Genomic DNA, 19,901 nt, shown 5'->3' with positions numbered 1-19,901 from the left:
CATCAGTGTTACTTGTTTATAATCATCACTGTGTTACTTGTTTATAATCAGTGTTACTTGTTTATAATTAGTGTTTGTTTATAATCATCAGTGTTACTTGTTTATAATCATCAGTGTTATTTGTTTATGATCACCAGTGTTACTTGTCTATAAGCATCACAGTGTTACTTGTTTATAATCATCGCTGTGTTACTTGTTTATAATTATCACTGTGTTACTTGTTTATAATCATCACAGTGTTACTTGTTTATAATCATCAGTGTTACTTGTTTATGATCATCAGTGTTACTTGTTTATAATCATCACTGTGTTACTTGTTTATAATCATCAGTCTTACTTGTTTATAATCATCACTGTGTTACTTGTTTATAATCATCAGTGTTACTTGTTTATGATCATCAGTGTTACTTGTTTATAATCATCAGTGTTACTTGTTCATAATCATCAGTGTTACTTGTTTATAATCATCAGTGTTACTTGTTTATAATCATCAGTGTTACTTGTTTATGATCAGTGTTACTTGTTTATAATCATCGGTGTTACTTGTTTATAATCATCACTGTGTTACTTGTTTATGATCATCAGTGTTACTTGTTTATAATCATCAGTCTTACGTGTTTATAATCATCAGTGTTACTTGTTTATAATCATCACTGTGTTACTTGTTTATAATCAGTGTTACTTGTTTATAATTAGTGTTTGTTTATAATCATCACAGTGTTACTTGTTTATAATCATCAGTGTTATTTGTTTATGATCACCAGTGTTACTTGTCTATAAGCATCAGAGTGTTACTTGTTTATAATCATCGCTGTGTTACTTGTTTATAATCATCACTGTGTTACTTGTTTATAATCATCACAGTGTTACTTGTTTATAATCATCACTGTGTTACTTGTTTATAATCATCAGTGTTACTTGTTTATGATCATCAGTGATACTTGTTTATAATCATCAGTGTTACTTGTTCATAATCATCAGTGTTACTTGTTTATAATCATCAGTGTGTTACTTGTTTATAATCATCAGTGTGTTACTTGTTTATAATCATCAGTGTTACTTGTTTATGATCAGTGTTACTTGTTTATAATCATCACTGTGTTACTTGTTTATAATCATCAGTGTTACTTGTTTATGATCATCAGTGTTACATGTTTATAATCAGTGTTACTTGTTTATAATCATCAGTGTTACTTGTTTATAATCATCAGTGTTACTTGTCTATACGCATCACAGTGTTACTTGTTTATAATCATCAGTGTGTTACTTGTTTATAATCATCAGTGTGTTACCTTTTTATAATCATCACTGTGTTACTTGTTTATAATCATCAGTGTTACTTGTTTATGATCATCAGTGTTACTTGTTTATAATCATCAGTGTTACGTGTTCATAATCATCAGTGTTACTTGTTTATAATCATCAGTGTTACTTGTTTATAATCATCAGTGTTACTTGTTTATGATCATCAGTGTTACGTGATTATAATCAGTGTCACTTGTCTATAATCATCACTGTGTTACTTGTATATTATCATCAGTGTTACTTGTTATAATCATCAGTGTTACTTGTCTATAATCATCATTGTGTTACTTGTTTATAATCATCAGTGTTACTTGTTCATAATCATCAGTGTTACTTGTTTATAATCATCAGTGTTACTTGTTCATAATCATCAGTGTTACTTGTTTATAATCATTAGTGTTACTTGTTTATAATCATCAGTGTTACTTGTTTATGATCATCAGTGTTACGTGTTTATAATCATCACTGTGTTACTTGTTTATAATCATCACTGTGTTACTTGTTTATAATCATCAGTGTTACTTGTCTATAAGCATCACAGTGTTACTTGTTTATAATCATCACTGTGTTACTTGTTTATAATCATCAGTGTGTTACTTTTTTATAATCATCACTGTGTTACTTGTTTATGATCATCAGTGTTACTTGTTTATAATCATCAGTGTTACTTGTTCATAATCATCAGTGTTACTTGTTTATAATCATCAGTGTTACTTGTTTATGATCATCAGTGTTACGTGTTTATAATCAGTGTTACTTGTCTATAATCATCACTGTGTTACTTGTTTATAATCATCAGTGTTACTTGTTTATGATCATCAGTGTTACATGTTTATAATCAGTGTTACTTGTTTATAATCATCAGTGTTACTTGTTTATAATCATCAGTGTTACTTGTCTATACGCATCACAGTGTTACTTGTTTATAATCATCAGTGTGTTACTTGTTTATAATCATCAGTGTGTTACCTTTTTATAATCATCACTGTGTTACTTGTTTATAATCATCAGTGTTACTTGTTTATGATCATCAGTGTTACTTGTTTATAATCATCAGTGTTACTTGTTTATAATCATCAGTGTTACTTGTTTATGATCATCACTGTGTTACTTGTTTATAATCATCAGTGTTACTTGTTTATAATCATCAGTGTTACTTGTCAATAATCATCACTGTGTTACTTGTTTATAATCATCAGTGTTACTTGTTTATAATCATCAGTGATACTTCTCTATAATCATCACTGTGTTACTTGTTTATAATCATCAGTGTTACTTGTTTATAATCATCAGTGTTGCGTGTTTATAATCATCACTGTGTTATTTGTTTTTAAGCATCACAATTTATTTGTTTATAATCATCACAATGTTACTTGTTACTAATAATCAAGGTGTTACTATTTACAATAGTCTCAGTTGTATACACCCGGGGGAGCGAACTTTCTGTCAAGTTTTCCCATGGATGATTAATAAATATGACATGCTTGTTTCCAACTATACTCATCATTCACTGTAAAGTCTCAATATTATACTGTCAAGCCATATATGCTTAATAAACATGACAATATTTACATGTGTGCTTGTTGGCGACAGGCAAGCTATGAATGTTTATCACAATACAGAGTCCCACTTCTTGTCACCTCTTCATTGTCTGCGTTCAGTTGGGGCCACGGGTTGCCCAGTCGTCTAAGATTTGCTGTGCAGAGTTGCGTCCCTTGGGCATGCTAGAAACCTATGATTGCAGGTTCAAATCCTGGTTCGCCCCGTTTATGTTTCTAGGTTTGTCAGCACCATACCTGTGCTCGTGGGTTTCACCGAAGTGGGTAAATGTCTGAAATCTGCATCACTTGGGTATTTCCTCCCACACGCCGACACACCATGATATAACTGGAATACTGTTAAAAGCAGGGTTAAACCCAACTCACTCACTCACTCACTCACTGTGTTTTAGGGCACACAGGGGTCCAGTTGTAGAAGAGGCTGCAGAACACCCTCAGGGGTGAATATCAGGGGTTGGGACGTGTAACTGGGCTGGTTCGGGTGGGTACTGAGTAGGACCGGGGTAGCCACAGAACTACCCAGGCCCATGGTTAATCACATACCGGTAATATATTGTTTTAATACAAGAACAATAAAAGTTGATCTATGGACACATTGTTTCTGTCATTAAAATACGTTTTGAGTAAAGATAAAACTTTTTTCGTCAGCTTTAGTGTATGCATGATCAGATCGTGTTATAGTGTATGGAAAAATCATTTGCCAGGGCACCAGTAAAACAATTCCCCATCAGACATAATATACCTAACTCTTGAGACAAATAAGGGGGTCGAGAACCTGGTCATAAATTTTGACTCGTCCCACCCCTAGTGAATATCATTCATGTAATTTATCTTAACACCCATAGACGAAAACAAGAATATTAATCATAGCCATGTCACTGGTAGTGCTTCCATGTTCTCCAGATCTGCCTCCATTATTACATCATGGACCACGGACCCGGATTAACGAGACTAATTAATGAGAGATTTGGGTAATTCATTGCAAATTAGGTGTGTTGGAGACGGTGTGTGAGACTGTCGGATTAACGGGTCTAAATAGCACTGATTTAATTGGTTCCCATCATTAGTGTCGGATAAAGCCGATTGTCGGATTAACGAGTGTCTGACTTGACTGTAATTCTTATAAATTCTGCTACTGAGCCCATATTATCTGTGTGCAATTATGCTAGTCATATGTTGATGTATGTAAAATATGCTACATTTGTAGTATAGATCAGTATTGTTTTTGTACCTGCACCTTGTCTTGTACAATAAAATATCTTGTATCAAACCCACGGGTTCAGGTCATAATGAGGTGAAGTCAGCAAGGACGTACGCATGAATTGTAGGGGCCATGCCAGCACGTCTTACATTGGTCGAGGCTGCCTCATCCACTGCTAGCCCTGTGTGGATGCATGTCAGGATTTCTACTGAATAAGTACCAAGAGGGGAACCAGTTTTCTTCATCAGGCATTTGTTATCTATAAAACTATGAACTACCTACCAGCTTAATTTCATAATGTGGTAGGCCTAGTTTACTATGTGTTGATTTGCTGAATAGTATTGTGGAATGACACACACGAGACTCTTTTACAGCTAATGGTACTGCACTCAACTGCTGGTCGTAAGCGGAGGACTGGGGCTCCGACAGGGTGAAAGTTGCTCATAATATCAACCTCTAGTTTGTCTGGTCGAAACTCGGTTCGTTACAGGCTGCCATGATATTGCTGGAACACTGCCGACTGGCGTGAAACTCATTACCAGGATCTGCTTCTGTTGGATTCAAATCCCTGATTTGTCCTGATTACGAGTCTCCGGTTGTTGCAAGCACCATACTTGTGGGTTTTTCTCAAAGTGGCAAACTTCATTGACCTGAGACACTTTCAGGTGTCCTTCAGTGATATAACTGAAATGCTGTTTAGATCAGTGTTACGTGTTAAGCTACTCAAACTGGTGTATTGAAATTTTCCTTATAATGGGTCAATGCAATCTGTATGGCAGACAAGGGACTGTTCTGATGTAGATGATCTGGATAGTTTGGTTAATCAACTCTTCAAAGTAATGTTCATTAGTCATTGTTTTTGAAAGTTAACTAGTGGACGAAAAGGGCGGTCGGGTGGCCTAGTGGTTACAGCGTTCGCTCGTCACACTAAAGATGCGGGTTCGATTCCCGACATAGGTACAATGTGGGAAGCCCATTTCAGGTGTCCCCCCCCCCCCCCCCCGTGATATTGCTGGAATATTGCTAAAAGCGGTATAAAACCAAACTCGCTCACTAGTGGCCCAAATTTATGTCCTAGATTCTGAATTTTTTAACATTAAAAACCAATAGGTCAGAGTGAAATTTAGTTTTTGTGCCACATCAAAAATGAATTTATGTAACGGGGACCAATGCTGTTTGACAAACCTTCCAATTGCTCGGGAAGTCTACAGGTCATGGGGAATCACATTAATGTATGGGGAATCACAATACAGATTCCTGCCAGAAGGTGGTTTTATGCTGCTACATCACAGCTGCCTGTAAACGTGGACCAGACAGACCAGGCACTGAGCAGGAGGAGAGTGTCTGACAGATAGGTGGAGGTTTTGGTTTTCAGAATATTTTTTTATTAACCAGAACTATCAAACTGCCAGGTAATATAATAACTATGGTTACATCCAACTTATCCGCATTTCAGACTAGTAATGTCAAATAAATAGATTTTGGAAAGAACAACTTGTTGGTTTATATTTTCACTAGTTTTGGACCAAAGGACTAGTGACTGAGTCTATCCCTGGTTTTTCCGGCAGACCAAAGGACTAGTGACTGATTTATCCCTGGGTGTCCTCCTGACTGATGGACTGGTGACCGAGTCTGGTTTTCTACATGTTGATCTTCCCACATGGTCAGCAGAGATTCGGGCCAAAGTATTTGTACATCATCAGACACTGATATCAATAAGCATGAGACTTTCTGTTCAATTAATTTAGAGTTTATTAAGATGTTTCTATTGTGTCTAGAAACACTGTATACAGTATATACAAGTACATATAAGCTTCGGGGATGACCTCTGGATCAAAGGTCACCCAAACTGCCCCTTAGGAGGAGAAAAAACATTCTTGGAGCTGAAATCAGTCTTTAATATATATAATGGTTTCATACCAGTATATCAAAATAAAAAAGAAATTCATTCTAACTAGTAAACCATAAATTCCTGGTGCAGTGAAAACAATATTTCAGAACACAGCGACAAAAATAATTTTGTCATATTTTACAAAACTTAAAGTTTCACATCGATCCAGGCAGAGATTGAGTTCATTCTTTGAGACACCAAATTTACCACATGATAAATAATTTAAATTATACAACTTTGCCATCTTTCAAATGTCATTGCATTTCACAACAATTCTGCACGTGGTTGCAGCATGTACACTGCATTATGGGATTGCATATGATGCCGACCAAATCACTCAGGATACCTCCGTAGAACAGTTATCTTACTTCGACAACCAATGGACAATACGCTTTGGCAGATACTGATGCGAAGTCAGGAATGACCGAGATCAGAGTTATCTCCCTTGAAACCTCTTCCAGTTTCAAATCGTACATGTCGGTGCCATTTCTGCATTATTGGTGCATTTTTAATGCTCAAGTCGTAGTAAAAGTTTTGCACAGACGAATATATCATATGTATCACACTTTAACAGAGGCAGCCATATCGGCCACACTCGACAAGAAATGGTTTTGACCAGTAGATTTTTGTCTTTTGGCATGAGTTAATGGAATAATTCCTGAGGGAAAATTCCTGTTTTCACACGTTTACTTATCGCCAGTGATTTGTCCGGCTTTGTAAGCACTTGATTTATATGTTGCCTGAGCACTTTCCATTAAGAATCGGTATGGAAGTTTGCATATCGTTTGACTTGTGTCTCCCTTTCGACTGTGGTCGTCCCGTTTCACAATTAGCACATATCCGACCATGGTAAGAACACAGACAGCACATCCACAGAGTATACAATTCCACATACACACACGATTGCACATTTAACTTTGCAACCAATGATTCTAACCCATCACAATAAAAAGCCGACACTACCGCGAGTGACCGTCGGGATCTGTTGAACTTGTGTCCCTTTTGTCTTTTAATTCGCTCGTACTGTCAGCCGGACTGCATCCTTTTGATTTGCTGCTTGTTGGCGAGTTGTTATGACTACGAGAATGAGTTGCAGAGGCAGATGGTATCAGAGGCGGGGGAGCCCCAGGAATGATGGCAGGGGATGCCGTCTTGCTGCCGGTGTGGTTGTGGTTATGGTTATGGTTGTGGTTGTGGTTGTGGTGGGAGTGTCCGTGACCACTGTGGTTAATAGCAGGACTGATTGTCCTTGAGAAAGGAGGAAGCCCCAAAGGATCGGGTGTCCTCATAGGCAGCTTGCTCTGCTCAAAGGCGAACCTATCGTATGATGGAATGCGGTCAAGATATCGGCTCCTCATTTCCATTTCTTCTCGCATAATCTGCTCCTTCAGACGTTCCTGCTCAATCACAGCCATTGGGGAAGTGAATCTCAGGGCTGCCATTCGGTCCCGATCTAATTCCAAGGGATTCATGGATAAACTTTTCTCGAATGGGTTCCACAAAGGTTGACTATGAGGTGGCCGATCCATTGGAAAATAATGTGGTCCTAGCACACGATTTCTCTCTAACATATTAAACCCAACAGGAGGCACATGTCCAAGGCCGACAAAATTGTTCCTCAATAATTTTTCACGTTCAGCGTTCATGTTATTAATATTATTGATAAATTCTTCATCTCTCCTTTCCTCTTTCACTTTTATACTCTGCCTTTCTAAACTGCTAGTGTCTGATTTGGCAGAGTCTACACGACCATTTCGCATTGGTGACCTTGACCTTGACCGAGATCGCCGACGCTCATGCTCTTTAAATCTGTCCCGAGATCTTTCAATGTCCACAAAACTGTTGAGACGTTCTCTCGACTCGGCATTCCGTCGCTCCCTGGAAAAGAAGGGAACACATATGATAGCACCATCTAAAAAATTATTACCTCCATTATCTGAAGAACACCAGCATGTTAACACTAGAGCTTCATCAAAAGGAATATCAGTGAATGAGTCTGGTTTAATGCAGTTTTGAACACCGTCTCGGTCACATCACAGGTGCCAGCTTGATGTGGGAGAAAAGCCCACAACAAGTCAAGAATATCAGACCAAAAATGGATTTCTCAAGCAGCACACTGTTCTACACTTGATCCCTATTATTTTGTTTGTTTGTTGTTTAACGCAGCACTGAGCAATATTCCAGCTATATGACTGTGGTCTGTAAATAATGGAGTCTGGACCAGACAATCCAATGATTGACATCATGACATCAACGCAATTGGGATCGTTGACATGCATTAACCAAGTCAGCGAGTCTGACCATCCAATCCTGTTAATCGCCTCTTACGACAAGCATAGTCGCCTTTTACGGCATGTATGGGTTCTTGAAGACCCATTCTCCCCGTATCTTCACAGGTCATCCCAATTAAATGTACTTGCCCAATACAGATCCTCATAAAGATATGGAAGTCAAACTCGAAGTCAAACTCAAAGTCAAACAGCTGTCTCACCGTTCTCTTTCTTCTTCTCTCCTCCGTTCATTTAACTCCCGTTCTCGGTCCCTTTCCCGTTGTTCCCGTTCTCGCTCCCTTTCCCTTTGTTCCCGTTCTCGCTCCCTCTCTCGTTCAAGCTCACGTTCTCTCTCGCTCTCTCGGTCGAGATCCAGCTTTGGCCACGATGGGAATGACGGAGGGGTTCGATGCAGACGATTCCATTCGTGAGGGGGTGTTACACCGGGTATTGCAGTGACGTCACGACCAGAACCAAATGGATTACCTCCTGGAATAAACAGAACACTGATGATGCAGTCAGTCAAACATCCTTCATCACTAACATCTCCGGACATACTGAACATATTATCAAACTCCATGCAGCAACATGTGTCGGTATTCACCATCTTTGAATGTCTTCTGGTGTGACACGGCGGCCTGGGGATCAAACCATCGACCTGCTCTTCGGGCAGACACTCTATCCACTACACCATGGAGGTGGTTTAACTGGCTTTAAACTGGCAGGTGGTCAAGTGAAATGAAAATCAAAACATGTTCGCTCCTGGGGATCAACCTCTAAAAAGGTCATCTTTGCAGACTTCCCTATTTTCTTGTGTATATATATATAGTGCACTTTTTCCCTAATAAAAAGAGCTGTGAAGTAGGGGGTGCACCTGGTACATGTCTACAAAGAGTTTTCATGTTGTTCTGCTAATGATAAGTTATTATTAACACCCGTTTAGTGTCTTATAAGACATTGTTGTTCAATGCGACACTTTGTAATGTTCCAGCTATATATGACCAAGCTAAATAATCAAGTCTGGACCAGACAATCCAGTGGTTGACATCATGAGCATCAAATCTACGCAATTGGGAGACGGTCAAATGCATTAACCAAGTCAGCGAGCCTGACCACCAGACCTTTTAGTTGTCTCTTACGACAGGCATGGGTTGCTTATGGCCAATTCTAACCCGGACCTTTACAGGGTGGTCCCACGCTAAGCCTCAAGCATTGAGGATGTAGTGAGCTGGGAGAATGGACTACTCACCAAGGCTACCTAGGCTACCGAGGCCACCGAACCCGACTGTACTTGGATACGGGGATGGCCTGGGGAATGACGGAACTCCTGAAACAGCAAAATACATTCTGTCAATTATCTCCCTTTGACCAGACTATTCCTTTATCAGTCATTGAAGTAAAAAGAAGTTTGTCTTAAAAAAACACAAAAAAGATTCTACAGGCAACGGTGGGTAGCCTCACTAGAGTAGCTACTACCTTGTTCTACAGCCGAATGAAAAGCTTCCAAGTTTCATGGCCACTTTTTAAAATACTTCTGTCTGTGAAACAACATGAGGGGTAGTGAAACATAAGAATCGAACCACCATCCTTCCACTCTTCGGGCAGATCCTCTGTCTACTAGACCACAAAGGCTGTCAAGCAACATGAATTGGGCTTGCACAATTTACACTAAATACATGCAAATGAACTTTCATTCTGAAATAAGCTATCTGAGTCACTTGACTAGAACACTTCTCAACATACCTATATGAGGGTTTAGGAAGCTGTTGGAACCATGGGCTTCTAATAAACTTCTGGAGTGAGAAGCTGAAAAAGAGAAGAATAGAAATATTGGAAGAAATCCTCCACAGTTTATCCAATCATTAATAATTTCAATGCTTTAACAACAAGACTTAAATGTATTTAAGAGAGACAAACCAAGCTCAAATTTTGTTTGAAAAACTGCAAATCCTACATATGATGAATACTTGCCCATAGGGCACACAACTTTTGATAGTTAAGGGAAGATAAAGCTGATGACAGCTTAGCAGAGCCCATAAACCCATACATGTGTGGAAATAAGTACAATGGTGGACGCTATCTTACCATGTATGTGTTTGTGTAAAAGTTCACAATAACTATAATATTTAAACATTTGGTAAGAGCTATCAATATCAAAATGCTTAAAAATTACCCGACTTACCCAACAGAGAAGCTGGGTTACCTCCCCCTATTTCTGGGGGTCTGGGATGGAGGGCAGGACCCGGCATGAGATGACTAGGGGGGCGCAGAGGGTCGCCTGGCTTCACCTCTAGGCCCTTTGTCGGGTCACTTTGTTGCTTCTGCTGATGATGGTAAATCTCCCAGGCCACTCGTACATGGACTGCACACCATTTTCCGGACTTCTTCAAAGAAGAGTGAAAAAGGGAGGTAAGTTTCATGATTTCCTTTTTGTTATTTTGGATCTTGGTATGCTTAAGACAACTTCAGCAAAGGGCTGTGACATAAATGAACGTGGTAGTCAACAGAATAGTATTGTTAACGTTGGCCATGATGACACAAATTCAGCCTGGTTCAAGATGAACAATTGCCCTGTCAGTACATGGGCCAACTGATGCCCAATTTCATCCTATTATTGAAACGAATATGGCCAAAGAGGGACCAAATCGAAGATTCAATTGTCCCTGTCTGCATTCCATACTAAAATCCAATTGTGATGTAACATTTGAAGCCATAAAAACAGTCATCTCCTTAAACATCATTATGACATTGCCCATCAATAAAACAAAAATATTACAATAATTTGGCAAGTGAAGTCATTCATCAATACGGAACTACACCACCAAATGATTATGTCTAACTATCGCCACTAATGATGTCTCTCAAGGCTAGGCTACTTCCTCGTTACGCAGACACAATTCATGCCGCTCTTCTTGCAATCATGCAAGGTATATCAATATCTCAATACCATCAACACGAGGACAGTTGGTTGTGATCGCATAGCTTTTAACGATTTTCATTGTACTCCATTCGAGATGGCACTTTAGTAAAGAGCGAGTTTGGAGAATGTTAATTTGTTGCGAATCATTACTTGCATAGCCGTTGGTTCCAAAAGAAATGCTTAGCCCAACCCCAATGGTCTTTGACTCGACTTGGAGAAAACATCTTTGCTTTCAGAACGAGTTTCAAGCACTAAAAGCTATCAGGGACAGAAGGGTTTTCAAGTCGGCATAAAAACGTCCTCGACAACCATCATTTTCTCCCCGAGGAAATCCATTAAAGATTTCTTATTGATTTCCCTGTGTAACATGTCATCGTTTTCCTTTGATACTTCTTCCACGTCTATAGGAAGATAATCAAGATCTCTCCAGAGATTGGCAAAAAATAAATTTCCACCATCCTTGCTACGCAGGATTAATTACCCTTACTCAGTGGTGATAAATACCCTCCTTGGGCAATGCGTGGAGCATTCACAATTTTTTCTCCTCCTCTTTACCATTGAAGTAAACACAGAGTGTAAATCAATATTCAAAGACGAGCTCTTCGGTTAAGGAGACATGCATATTGCTAGACGTAAATTCCAGCAAAATATTCGGTAGTGTATGGACTTCAACCTGAAGGGTCCTTGCGTTGTGATTAAAAAAGTTCGCAACTCGTAAAAATGTGTTTTGTATGCAAATTACAAAGTGAATGAGCCTGAAGGCATAAAGCTGACAGTCTCCGAAGAATCCTGATTTGAAAGAAATCAAGTTCTCCTGGGATCCAAACTCCCTATGAAGACATCTGTTGGAGAATTTCAAAGAGAACTGCATAGGGATCTTTCTAAAGTAGTCGTGAAGTCGGAAAGCTTCGTCCTTTGTAACCCGGTCATCATGCAACCATAAATTGTATTACTTGTATTCACACCAAAAAAATAACAAAATTAGACTCTTAACCTGAAGCTACTTGTGAACACAAATTTGTCTTGAAACAATGACGCCTTGCCTTAGAATTGATTAGTTTGTTCTTGATCAAGTTTGGTTCATTGTTTTTCCTGGAGTGCCTTTTTTTTGGAGGATATTTTGTCGTTTTTTCCCTTTCTTGTACAAATGCTCAATTGCTGTAGCCATGTGCAAAACACACTACTCTGTTACAAGTCCATTCCGCTGGGGACACTAACTTAATTCCACAAATGTAGGAGGAGGATGTCTAGCGGATGGAGAACAAAGCTAGTTGTCATGGGTAGAGCATAGCAGGTCAACGCTCTGATGGCGAGAGCATAGCAGGATCATAGCAGGATCTATGCTCTCTTGAGTACAGCATAGCAGGATCTATGCTCTCACGGGTAGAGCATAGCAGGATCTCTGCAATCAATGGCAAAGCATAGATGGTGAATGCTCTCAAGGGGAGAGCATAGAATTAACAATGCTCTCATCAGTAGAGCAGGGTGCTCCTGTATAAAAAGCATATGCAGATGCTCTGATAAGAACAGCATAGCCGACTGTATTGAGAGCATAGCAGAAATCTCTCGTATTGAGAGGAAATCAGAAGATGCTTGTGTTCAGATCATATCGTACTGCTGATATTAGGAGCAAAGCAGTGTTTGTTTGTTTGTTGTTTAACGCTGCACTTGACAATATTCAAGCTATATGGCGGCAGTCTTTTAAATAAATTAGTCTGGACCAGACAACCCAGTGATTGACATCGTGAGCATCGTTCCATGCAATTGGGACACAATGACATGCATCAACCAAGTCAGCGAGCCTGACCCCCAGATCTCCCCGAGTCGCCTCTTACGACAAGCATAGTCGCCTTTTACGGCAAGCAGGGGTTCCTGAAGACCTATTCTACCCCGGAGTGAACAAGTGCTGTTCATGATCAGCTCATGCATACAGATTATGTTCAATGAGTATGTAGGAATGCAGATCAGATTATTATTCTTGTCTCATAAATCTGCCATTACTAAAAACACGACCAGACTAAAAATGACAATGAACCCCTACAGGTTCCTTCCCCCAACAAATTATGAATGAGATGCAACCACCAACACAGCAATGTGACCACACCATGAAGTTTAATGCAGCAATGGCCTGTCTGCTCGAGGCAGTAAGCCAGCTACTACGACTACAATGCACTAACGACAAGCAATATGACTGTTAGAAGAATGAAATGAGAGCCTACTTTCTGCTGTGGGAGAGAAGTCGATGGTGGCAGTGGCTTTTCTCTGTCCCTCAATGGAAGTAGGACAGAGGACGTTGACGGCTGCATGGACTGAAATGCAGATAGGTAAAACATATAATGTAGAGATACAACTTTGCGGGGTCACAAAAAGAGTAGATGCTCCCAATACTGGAATATTCAAGATGGCTGCCTATTGTTAACACCGCACACAGAAACATTCCTTGCCCCCTTCAATCCTTACAAATGTTTTTCCTCAGTGATGTAGATTGTGATGCTGTGTTTTAGGCTTCAGAGAGTTTTGTTTCACAATTACAAGAGGTTTTTGTTGAAAAGGTTACAATTTTTGTTTGAAATCGAAGACCTCAGGGAAATGAAAATGATGCAATACTAACAGAGTTTGTTATTTCCCCCAATATCTTTGAAATGTCAGCTGAGAACAAGTTCTTTTATTTCCAATGAGAAACCAAATATATTATTAAAGTTCTAAAAAATTGTTCAGTTTGCTCATCAGCCTATTCAAGACTAGTTTTAGAAAATGATTTCTTCAAAACTCATGGAAAAAGTAGATTTTTCAAAAACATTTTTGCTTTCCTCTTCCACCTACTCATCATGCCTGCCTGAAAACCTATCATTCTTCGTCTGATGATATTTAAACATTTCTTTACAATAAAAGTTCTTGGGGAGTGAAAAATTCAATCACAACTGCTTGTCTTGATAAATATGTACAATATGCAATTACTTAAGACTTCTTCAGGGTAATCAACATTGTATTAGCAAAACATAAAGCTCAGCAGAAAAAGTCGATCATGAAACTGTAATACTGAACTTGTTACTCAAGGGTTTGGATTTCATTTCAGAAGAGAAAAAAAGTTTTTTCCCCAGTATTACAACCGAGAAAACCCAGGGCATCAAAGAATTCAGCAGCTTTGTGTCACAGATAAAGATAATCACGTCATGTTTTCTGAACTACAGTTCTGAATCTCTGTGCGGACATCAAAGTGTCTGGGGAGTATACGAACAAGAATCAATTTCATCTCGTCACTTTGATTCATTCACGTTTTTTTCGGCAAGTCTTTGAAATTCCAAACAAAGTGCTAACATTAAAGTCACCAGTCAACACAGTTTGCATTTGATCTGCACAGCACCGATGGGAACATCAACGAAAAACCTCCTTCGGAAAAAAAATCCAGAATTTCTCAAGTTGCCAATGGAGTAGTGTTTTGAAGTTTTATCTTGCAACAAGGAACAATTATATCGCCTCTGCATCCTTTGATAATCAACCTTTCTTTGATGAATATGTCCGTCAGTGTTACATTCTCATTTTCCTTTGTTTTGAGATGCTATCGATGAAGGAGCATTTGTCACGAATATACTCTACACACTTGAAAAGCTCCATTGATAATTGTTAAAGTCATATTATGGAAGGCGCCGGTTATGTTTTCCTTTTATTTAAAAAGCTGTGATAATAATCTCAAGAAACACTTATGTTAGAAAGAAGTGAGGCAATTATATACTTAGGAAAGTCGGCCTTTTAACTACATGTGTTCCTGTTCGGGACACTTACGTCCAAATTGCTACATGGGCAAAGATGTAGGGAGAATGTGTGTTTGGTTTCAGGTAAGTGTACATGACTGTATAAAGAGTGGTATGTTTTTGCCCACTGAGGTTTCTACAAATGTTGCAGTGTGACTACTTTAAGTCGAATTATTATTCCAAACTGTGTATGAATTAATTATAACAGTTGAGACCAAATCTCCACATGTTCAGCCAGACAAAACGTGAACCCAATGTTCCTGATCCTGTTCCTGTTCCTCAAAAAGTTAAAATGATTCTTTTGGCCAGCGAAATCTTTTTAGCAAATGTCATGGAACATAATACCATGACAATATGAGATATATCACATAATACCATGACAATATTAGATATATCACATAATACCATGACATGAGATATATCACATAATACCATGACAATGTGAGATATATCACATAATACCATGACAATATTAGATATATCACATAATACCATGACAATATGAGATATATCACATAATACCATGACAATATGAGATATATCACATAATACCATGACAATATGAGATATATCACATAATACCATGACAACATGAGATATATCACATGCCACCAAAGCCACAGACATGACAATGAAATGATGGAGCATTAGGCTGCAAAGAAGAATGAAAAATGTTTCTCAGGCATATATCTCTTAAAAGACATTAAGGAATTTTTTTGAAAAAAAAAGTGATGAATTGATTTCCACCTAGAAATTCCAACAAACACAACTGGGAACACATTGAACTCAATTCATAGATACAGTCAGCTGTCAAACATGTAGAATGGAGACAAGGGAAATTTGACAAATATTTCTTTCACAGCAATTAAATGACTGGTGTGAAGGATCTGAAGTGATGTGCCGATGACCGAGAAACATTTCTTTTATATTATAATCCACTACCCTCCATGATGGTGGGATGTAAGCAACTACACCAAGGTGTTATGACTACTTAGAAAGGTGATGCAATGAGCTGTCACTACCAACCCCTTCTAGTGAAGAAGATGAGGAATAACCAGGGTGTACTTACCCTAACCTTGGGTTGGAATGCACCGTGCAGCCCCGAGGTGAGGTGATTGGCAGCGGGCCCCGGGGGTAGCAGGGACGAGAACCCTGGGTAGGGTGACGGCATTAACTACACAAAGAAAGAACATCGTCAACACATAGCCTCATAAATAGTCCCAAAAGTTAAATGTGTTGGCTTTTTACCCTCATCAAGGCAGCTTCAGACTAACGGATTTGGATGGTGATTGTATCCCAATTGCATAGATTGATGCTCATGATGTCAATCACTGGATTGTCTGGAGAGACTTTATTATTTACAGACTGCTGTCATATAGCTGGAATATTGCTGAATGCGGCTTAAACAGCAAAGTGACAGGGCCAACAACCCGTGTTCAGACTTGTGGAGTAAATACTTCAACTGTAGGTTATTCCTACTCATAGTGGTGGAAACTCTTTTCAATCATTAGTCCTTAAAATAATTTATGTTATACAGCCCAGGGATGTATCTGGACATGCTCAGTGGTCGACATATTGCTTGAAGTCTGCAGCAAATGTCAGTAAAACTTCCCAATGTCGTGTCCGGTATGGATTGTAGAGGGGACTTCAGTCATAACAGGACAAACAAAGAGGGAGAGGCTTCCTACATCAATACAATGTGCTACATGTATGCAAGACATGAGATACTCACACTTGGCCGATACAGACTGTCGTATGCCTTTGGAATTTTATCAAACTGAAAGAGAAGAGCATTGAAATTAGTTCAGTGAGAAATAAGACATTGTCACAAAGAGAGCAACTTCACGAGAAGAGGATTTCTGTAGTCTGTTAGAAACAGAGACCAAAATATTCTCACATGAAACAGAGACCAAACTATTCTCTCATCTTATAGAGACATTCTCACCAAAATATTCACCTACAAGATATTCTGAGACCCAAACATTCTCCGATTTGATTCAGAGACCCAAATATTCTCCCATGATTCAGAGACCCAAACATTCTCCGATATGATTCAGAGACCCAAATATTCTCCCATGATTCAGAGACCCAAATATTATCCCACGATTCAGAGACCCAAATATTCCCCCAAGATACTGAGAGACTCCAATGCATTCTGTTAATGAATATTGAGATGCCCAAATGCTTTCTACAATGTACGTTGCCTTACCAGATGAGGGGGTGGGGTCGGCACGAGTGAGGGTGGCGGCCCCAGGGCGTTGTAGTGTTGATGCATGTGTTGGTGATTGTGAAGATGCTGATGCTGGTGATGAGTTGTTTCGCTGCGGATGTAGGGGGTTGGCCCGACTGGCTGACTGGTCTCGCGGTTATGAGCTAGGATACGATTATTGAGATCCTGATGTAGAAAGTCTTGATCTGGAAAAGAAGGACATCATAAACGTGCATTCATAATGGTCAACAAAATTTTTAAAATAGTTTCCAGTTGGGTCCTTAGGATACCTTAACTATTGGGAAGTTTGGCAAGGACTAGAGGACTAGTGCCAATTTCTAACTCTGAAGAGTATCTCTGCTATATCATGGCATGTCAGCTGAATGTGGGCAGAAGCCTGACTTGATGCAGGTTTCTGACACTTTCCCGTCTATATCTGATTCTGATGCTGAAATTATGAACTAAAGCAAGAATCCATGAATAAATTAATTTTTACATGACGTGAAAATTTTATACCTTTCAGAAAGGTCCACGATCAGCATGACCTTCACCTTTCTGTTAAATCAACATGTCTGACTGACAACTGATCCAACACACTACCCATGTCTTCTTGTTGAGGGATAATCTTACCAGTATAATTAATCATTATTTAAATTCATCTCTGTGGGAAAGTCTACCAAATATACCAGCACACCTCCAGGGCATTTGAAAGTTTGGAAACACGACATCTAGCCATTTATTTTTACCATTACAAATCTCCTTATCATCCACGTACACATATCATGAATACAGGAGACTTTTTATGGATAGAGACTACTTTTATTCTTTGTCATGACATTTCAGAGCTACTTCATGCTCCTTCATTGGGTGAATGCTGAGTGAATAAAAGAAGTTGCTATCCATAAACAGTGTCATGTATTCATGTACTTCGAAGTTCCTACGTCATCCCAAGGCCTTGTCCCAACTGAAGCATCCATCTTCAAGATACAGTACACACAAACAGGCCTCCACATTGTTGTTCAACTTGTGGTCAACCACTCAAGAAATGACATATTAAGCTTAATTTCCTTTGGGATGTCCTATCAGAGTAAGTAGAACGGGAACCAATCCATGGCGGTGTAGTGACGGACGGAAATCCCTATCAGTCTACCACAGACTCACAATCCACATGCCACTGCAGATAGCTCGCTCGACAGGAAAAAACAAAAACACTCTCATTACATCCTGGTAGCAAGTTACCAGACCATAACCACTCACTCTGAGCCAGCAGTTAATATTCTGATACTTATCCAAAACAAAAACTGTTCAATAATTTAGTTTGGGTTTTATGATGATCTAAAAGAGTTGGGGCTCGATTGAAGAGAGTTGATTTAACTTGCAACAGGTGCATGTCGACATGAAAACCCAGTTGCACCAAACAAAACCAGGTTAAACTTTATCATGCTGAAACATTGGCCGATCTGCTGTCAGTGTCACTTAAATTAATGACCCTTTGCTGTAAAACGTAATAGGCACATAATCTTAAAGGACCCACAGTTTGAAGACGTCACACCTTAGAAAGCATGACGAACTACACGTAACACATGGATTAGTGATGGTAGTATGGCAAAAAAACTTGAGAGGTATTGAGTGAGTTCAAAGATCGATTGGGGCACGGGTAGCCCAGTCATCTAAGGCGCCGCGTTTCGCTGTGCAGAGTTGCGTCCCTTGGGCAAGCTAGAAAACTATGATTGTGGGTTCGAATCCCGGTTCGCCCCGATTATGTTTCTAGGTTTGTCAGCACCATACCCGTACTCGTGGGTTTCACCGAAGTGGTAAACATCTGAGACCTGTATCACTTCAGGCTTTCCTCCGACATTAAGCTGACACGCCGCGATATAACTGGAATACTGTTAAAAGCGGCGTTAAACCAAACTAACTAAATCACTCAAAGATCGATTTTGTGTGGACAAGAAAAGGACAGTCGGACACAAATTTCATATTTTTGACATGCATTTGGTGCATGCACACATAAATATTAGGTTGCATTTTTCAAGAATAGGTTGCACTTGTGAATGTTTTATAAAGCAAAATCAAGCCCTGAGGGTCAATAGAGAAAATCTGCCTCAAACAAGGAAAATGCCAACGAAAATTTCCAGCTGATCTATCCAAGCTGATCTATCCACTCAAAACAACTTTCCTGATGAACTGGGAATGTCTCTAATGCTTAAAAACACAATATTTTTTCTCTTCCAAAACATTTGTAACTTAACACAGAAATACAGGAATTCTGGCAAAACACTTTCTTTACTGCTGTTTATTTCTTTAACCTGTTGAATAGATATCGTTAGCAGTTGCTATTTTCCTTCGTCATCTCACCGACTTTCCAGTGTTTGTTCTGACATCTCGAGACCATGAAGCTTTCAAAATTTCTCGGAACAATACTTTTTTCAGGTCATGGTGTAAGATCATTATCCCATGGTGTATGCAATGTATCTGCATTGTTTACTAAAATAATTGTGACAACAAATCCTAATGATCTAGTTATGTAAATCTGACCTCTGCAAACTATAGACATATTTGAACAGAAAAATATTTTTCCAAACATTTTTGCAACGGAAAAAGTTGCAAAAACTACACTGCATGAATTTTGTTTATTCATAATACTTTTAACTGTGTTGTGATAACGAAAAAGCAACAAAAATATGTCAATACATTCGACAGCCACAAAAACCTCAAGGAAACGGAGTAAGTTTGCGTAACACAGTTTTGAACAGTATTTCAGTTAGAATAGAAACAATTGGGGCCCATGATT

At 39.0% G+C, this 19,901-nt stretch overlaps 1 protein-coding gene across 4 annotated transcripts in view; it reads right to left on the bottom strand.

The window, feature by feature from the left end:
* Nucleotides 1–5,828: 5,828 nt before the first annotated feature.
* LOC139456309 (autism susceptibility gene 2 protein homolog) overlaps nucleotides 5,829–19,901 on the bottom strand; it is a 252,368-nt gene continuing 238,295 nt past the window's right edge. For 3 of the 4 annotated variants that reach the window (XM_071237934.1, XM_071237935.1, XM_071237936.1), the window contains 9 exons: nucleotides 17,108–17,313; nucleotides 16,631–16,675; nucleotides 15,968–16,072; nucleotides 13,366–13,455; nucleotides 10,409–10,610; nucleotides 9,970–10,032; nucleotides 9,476–9,553; nucleotides 8,448–8,715; nucleotides 5,829–7,834 (listed from right to left, as the gene is read on the bottom strand). In XM_071237934.1, the coding sequence (XP_071094035.1) occupies nucleotides 6,916–7,834; nucleotides 8,448–8,715; nucleotides 9,476–9,553; nucleotides 9,970–10,032; nucleotides 10,409–10,610; nucleotides 13,366–13,455; nucleotides 15,968–16,072; nucleotides 16,631–16,675; nucleotides 17,108–17,313 (1,976 nt within the window). In that variant the 3' untranslated portion in view covers nucleotides 5,829–6,915. The remainder of the gene's footprint in view (nucleotides 7,835–8,447; nucleotides 8,716–9,475; nucleotides 9,554–9,969; nucleotides 10,033–10,408; nucleotides 10,611–13,365; nucleotides 13,456–15,967; nucleotides 16,073–16,630; nucleotides 16,676–17,107; nucleotides 17,314–19,901) is intronic. The other variant, XM_071237937.1, reaches the window with a different exon arrangement.

Source organism: Haliotis cracherodii, unplaced genomic scaffold, assembly GCF_022045235.1.
Source record: "Haliotis cracherodii isolate W230 unplaced genomic scaffold, xgHalCrac1.p SCAF_11, whole genome shotgun sequence".
Taxonomy (NCBI): Eukaryota; Metazoa; Mollusca; class Gastropoda; order Lepetellida; family Haliotidae; genus Haliotis; species Haliotis cracherodii.
Note: the sequence above shows the minus strand (reverse complement) of the source record. Positions and strands in the feature narration are given on the sequence as shown.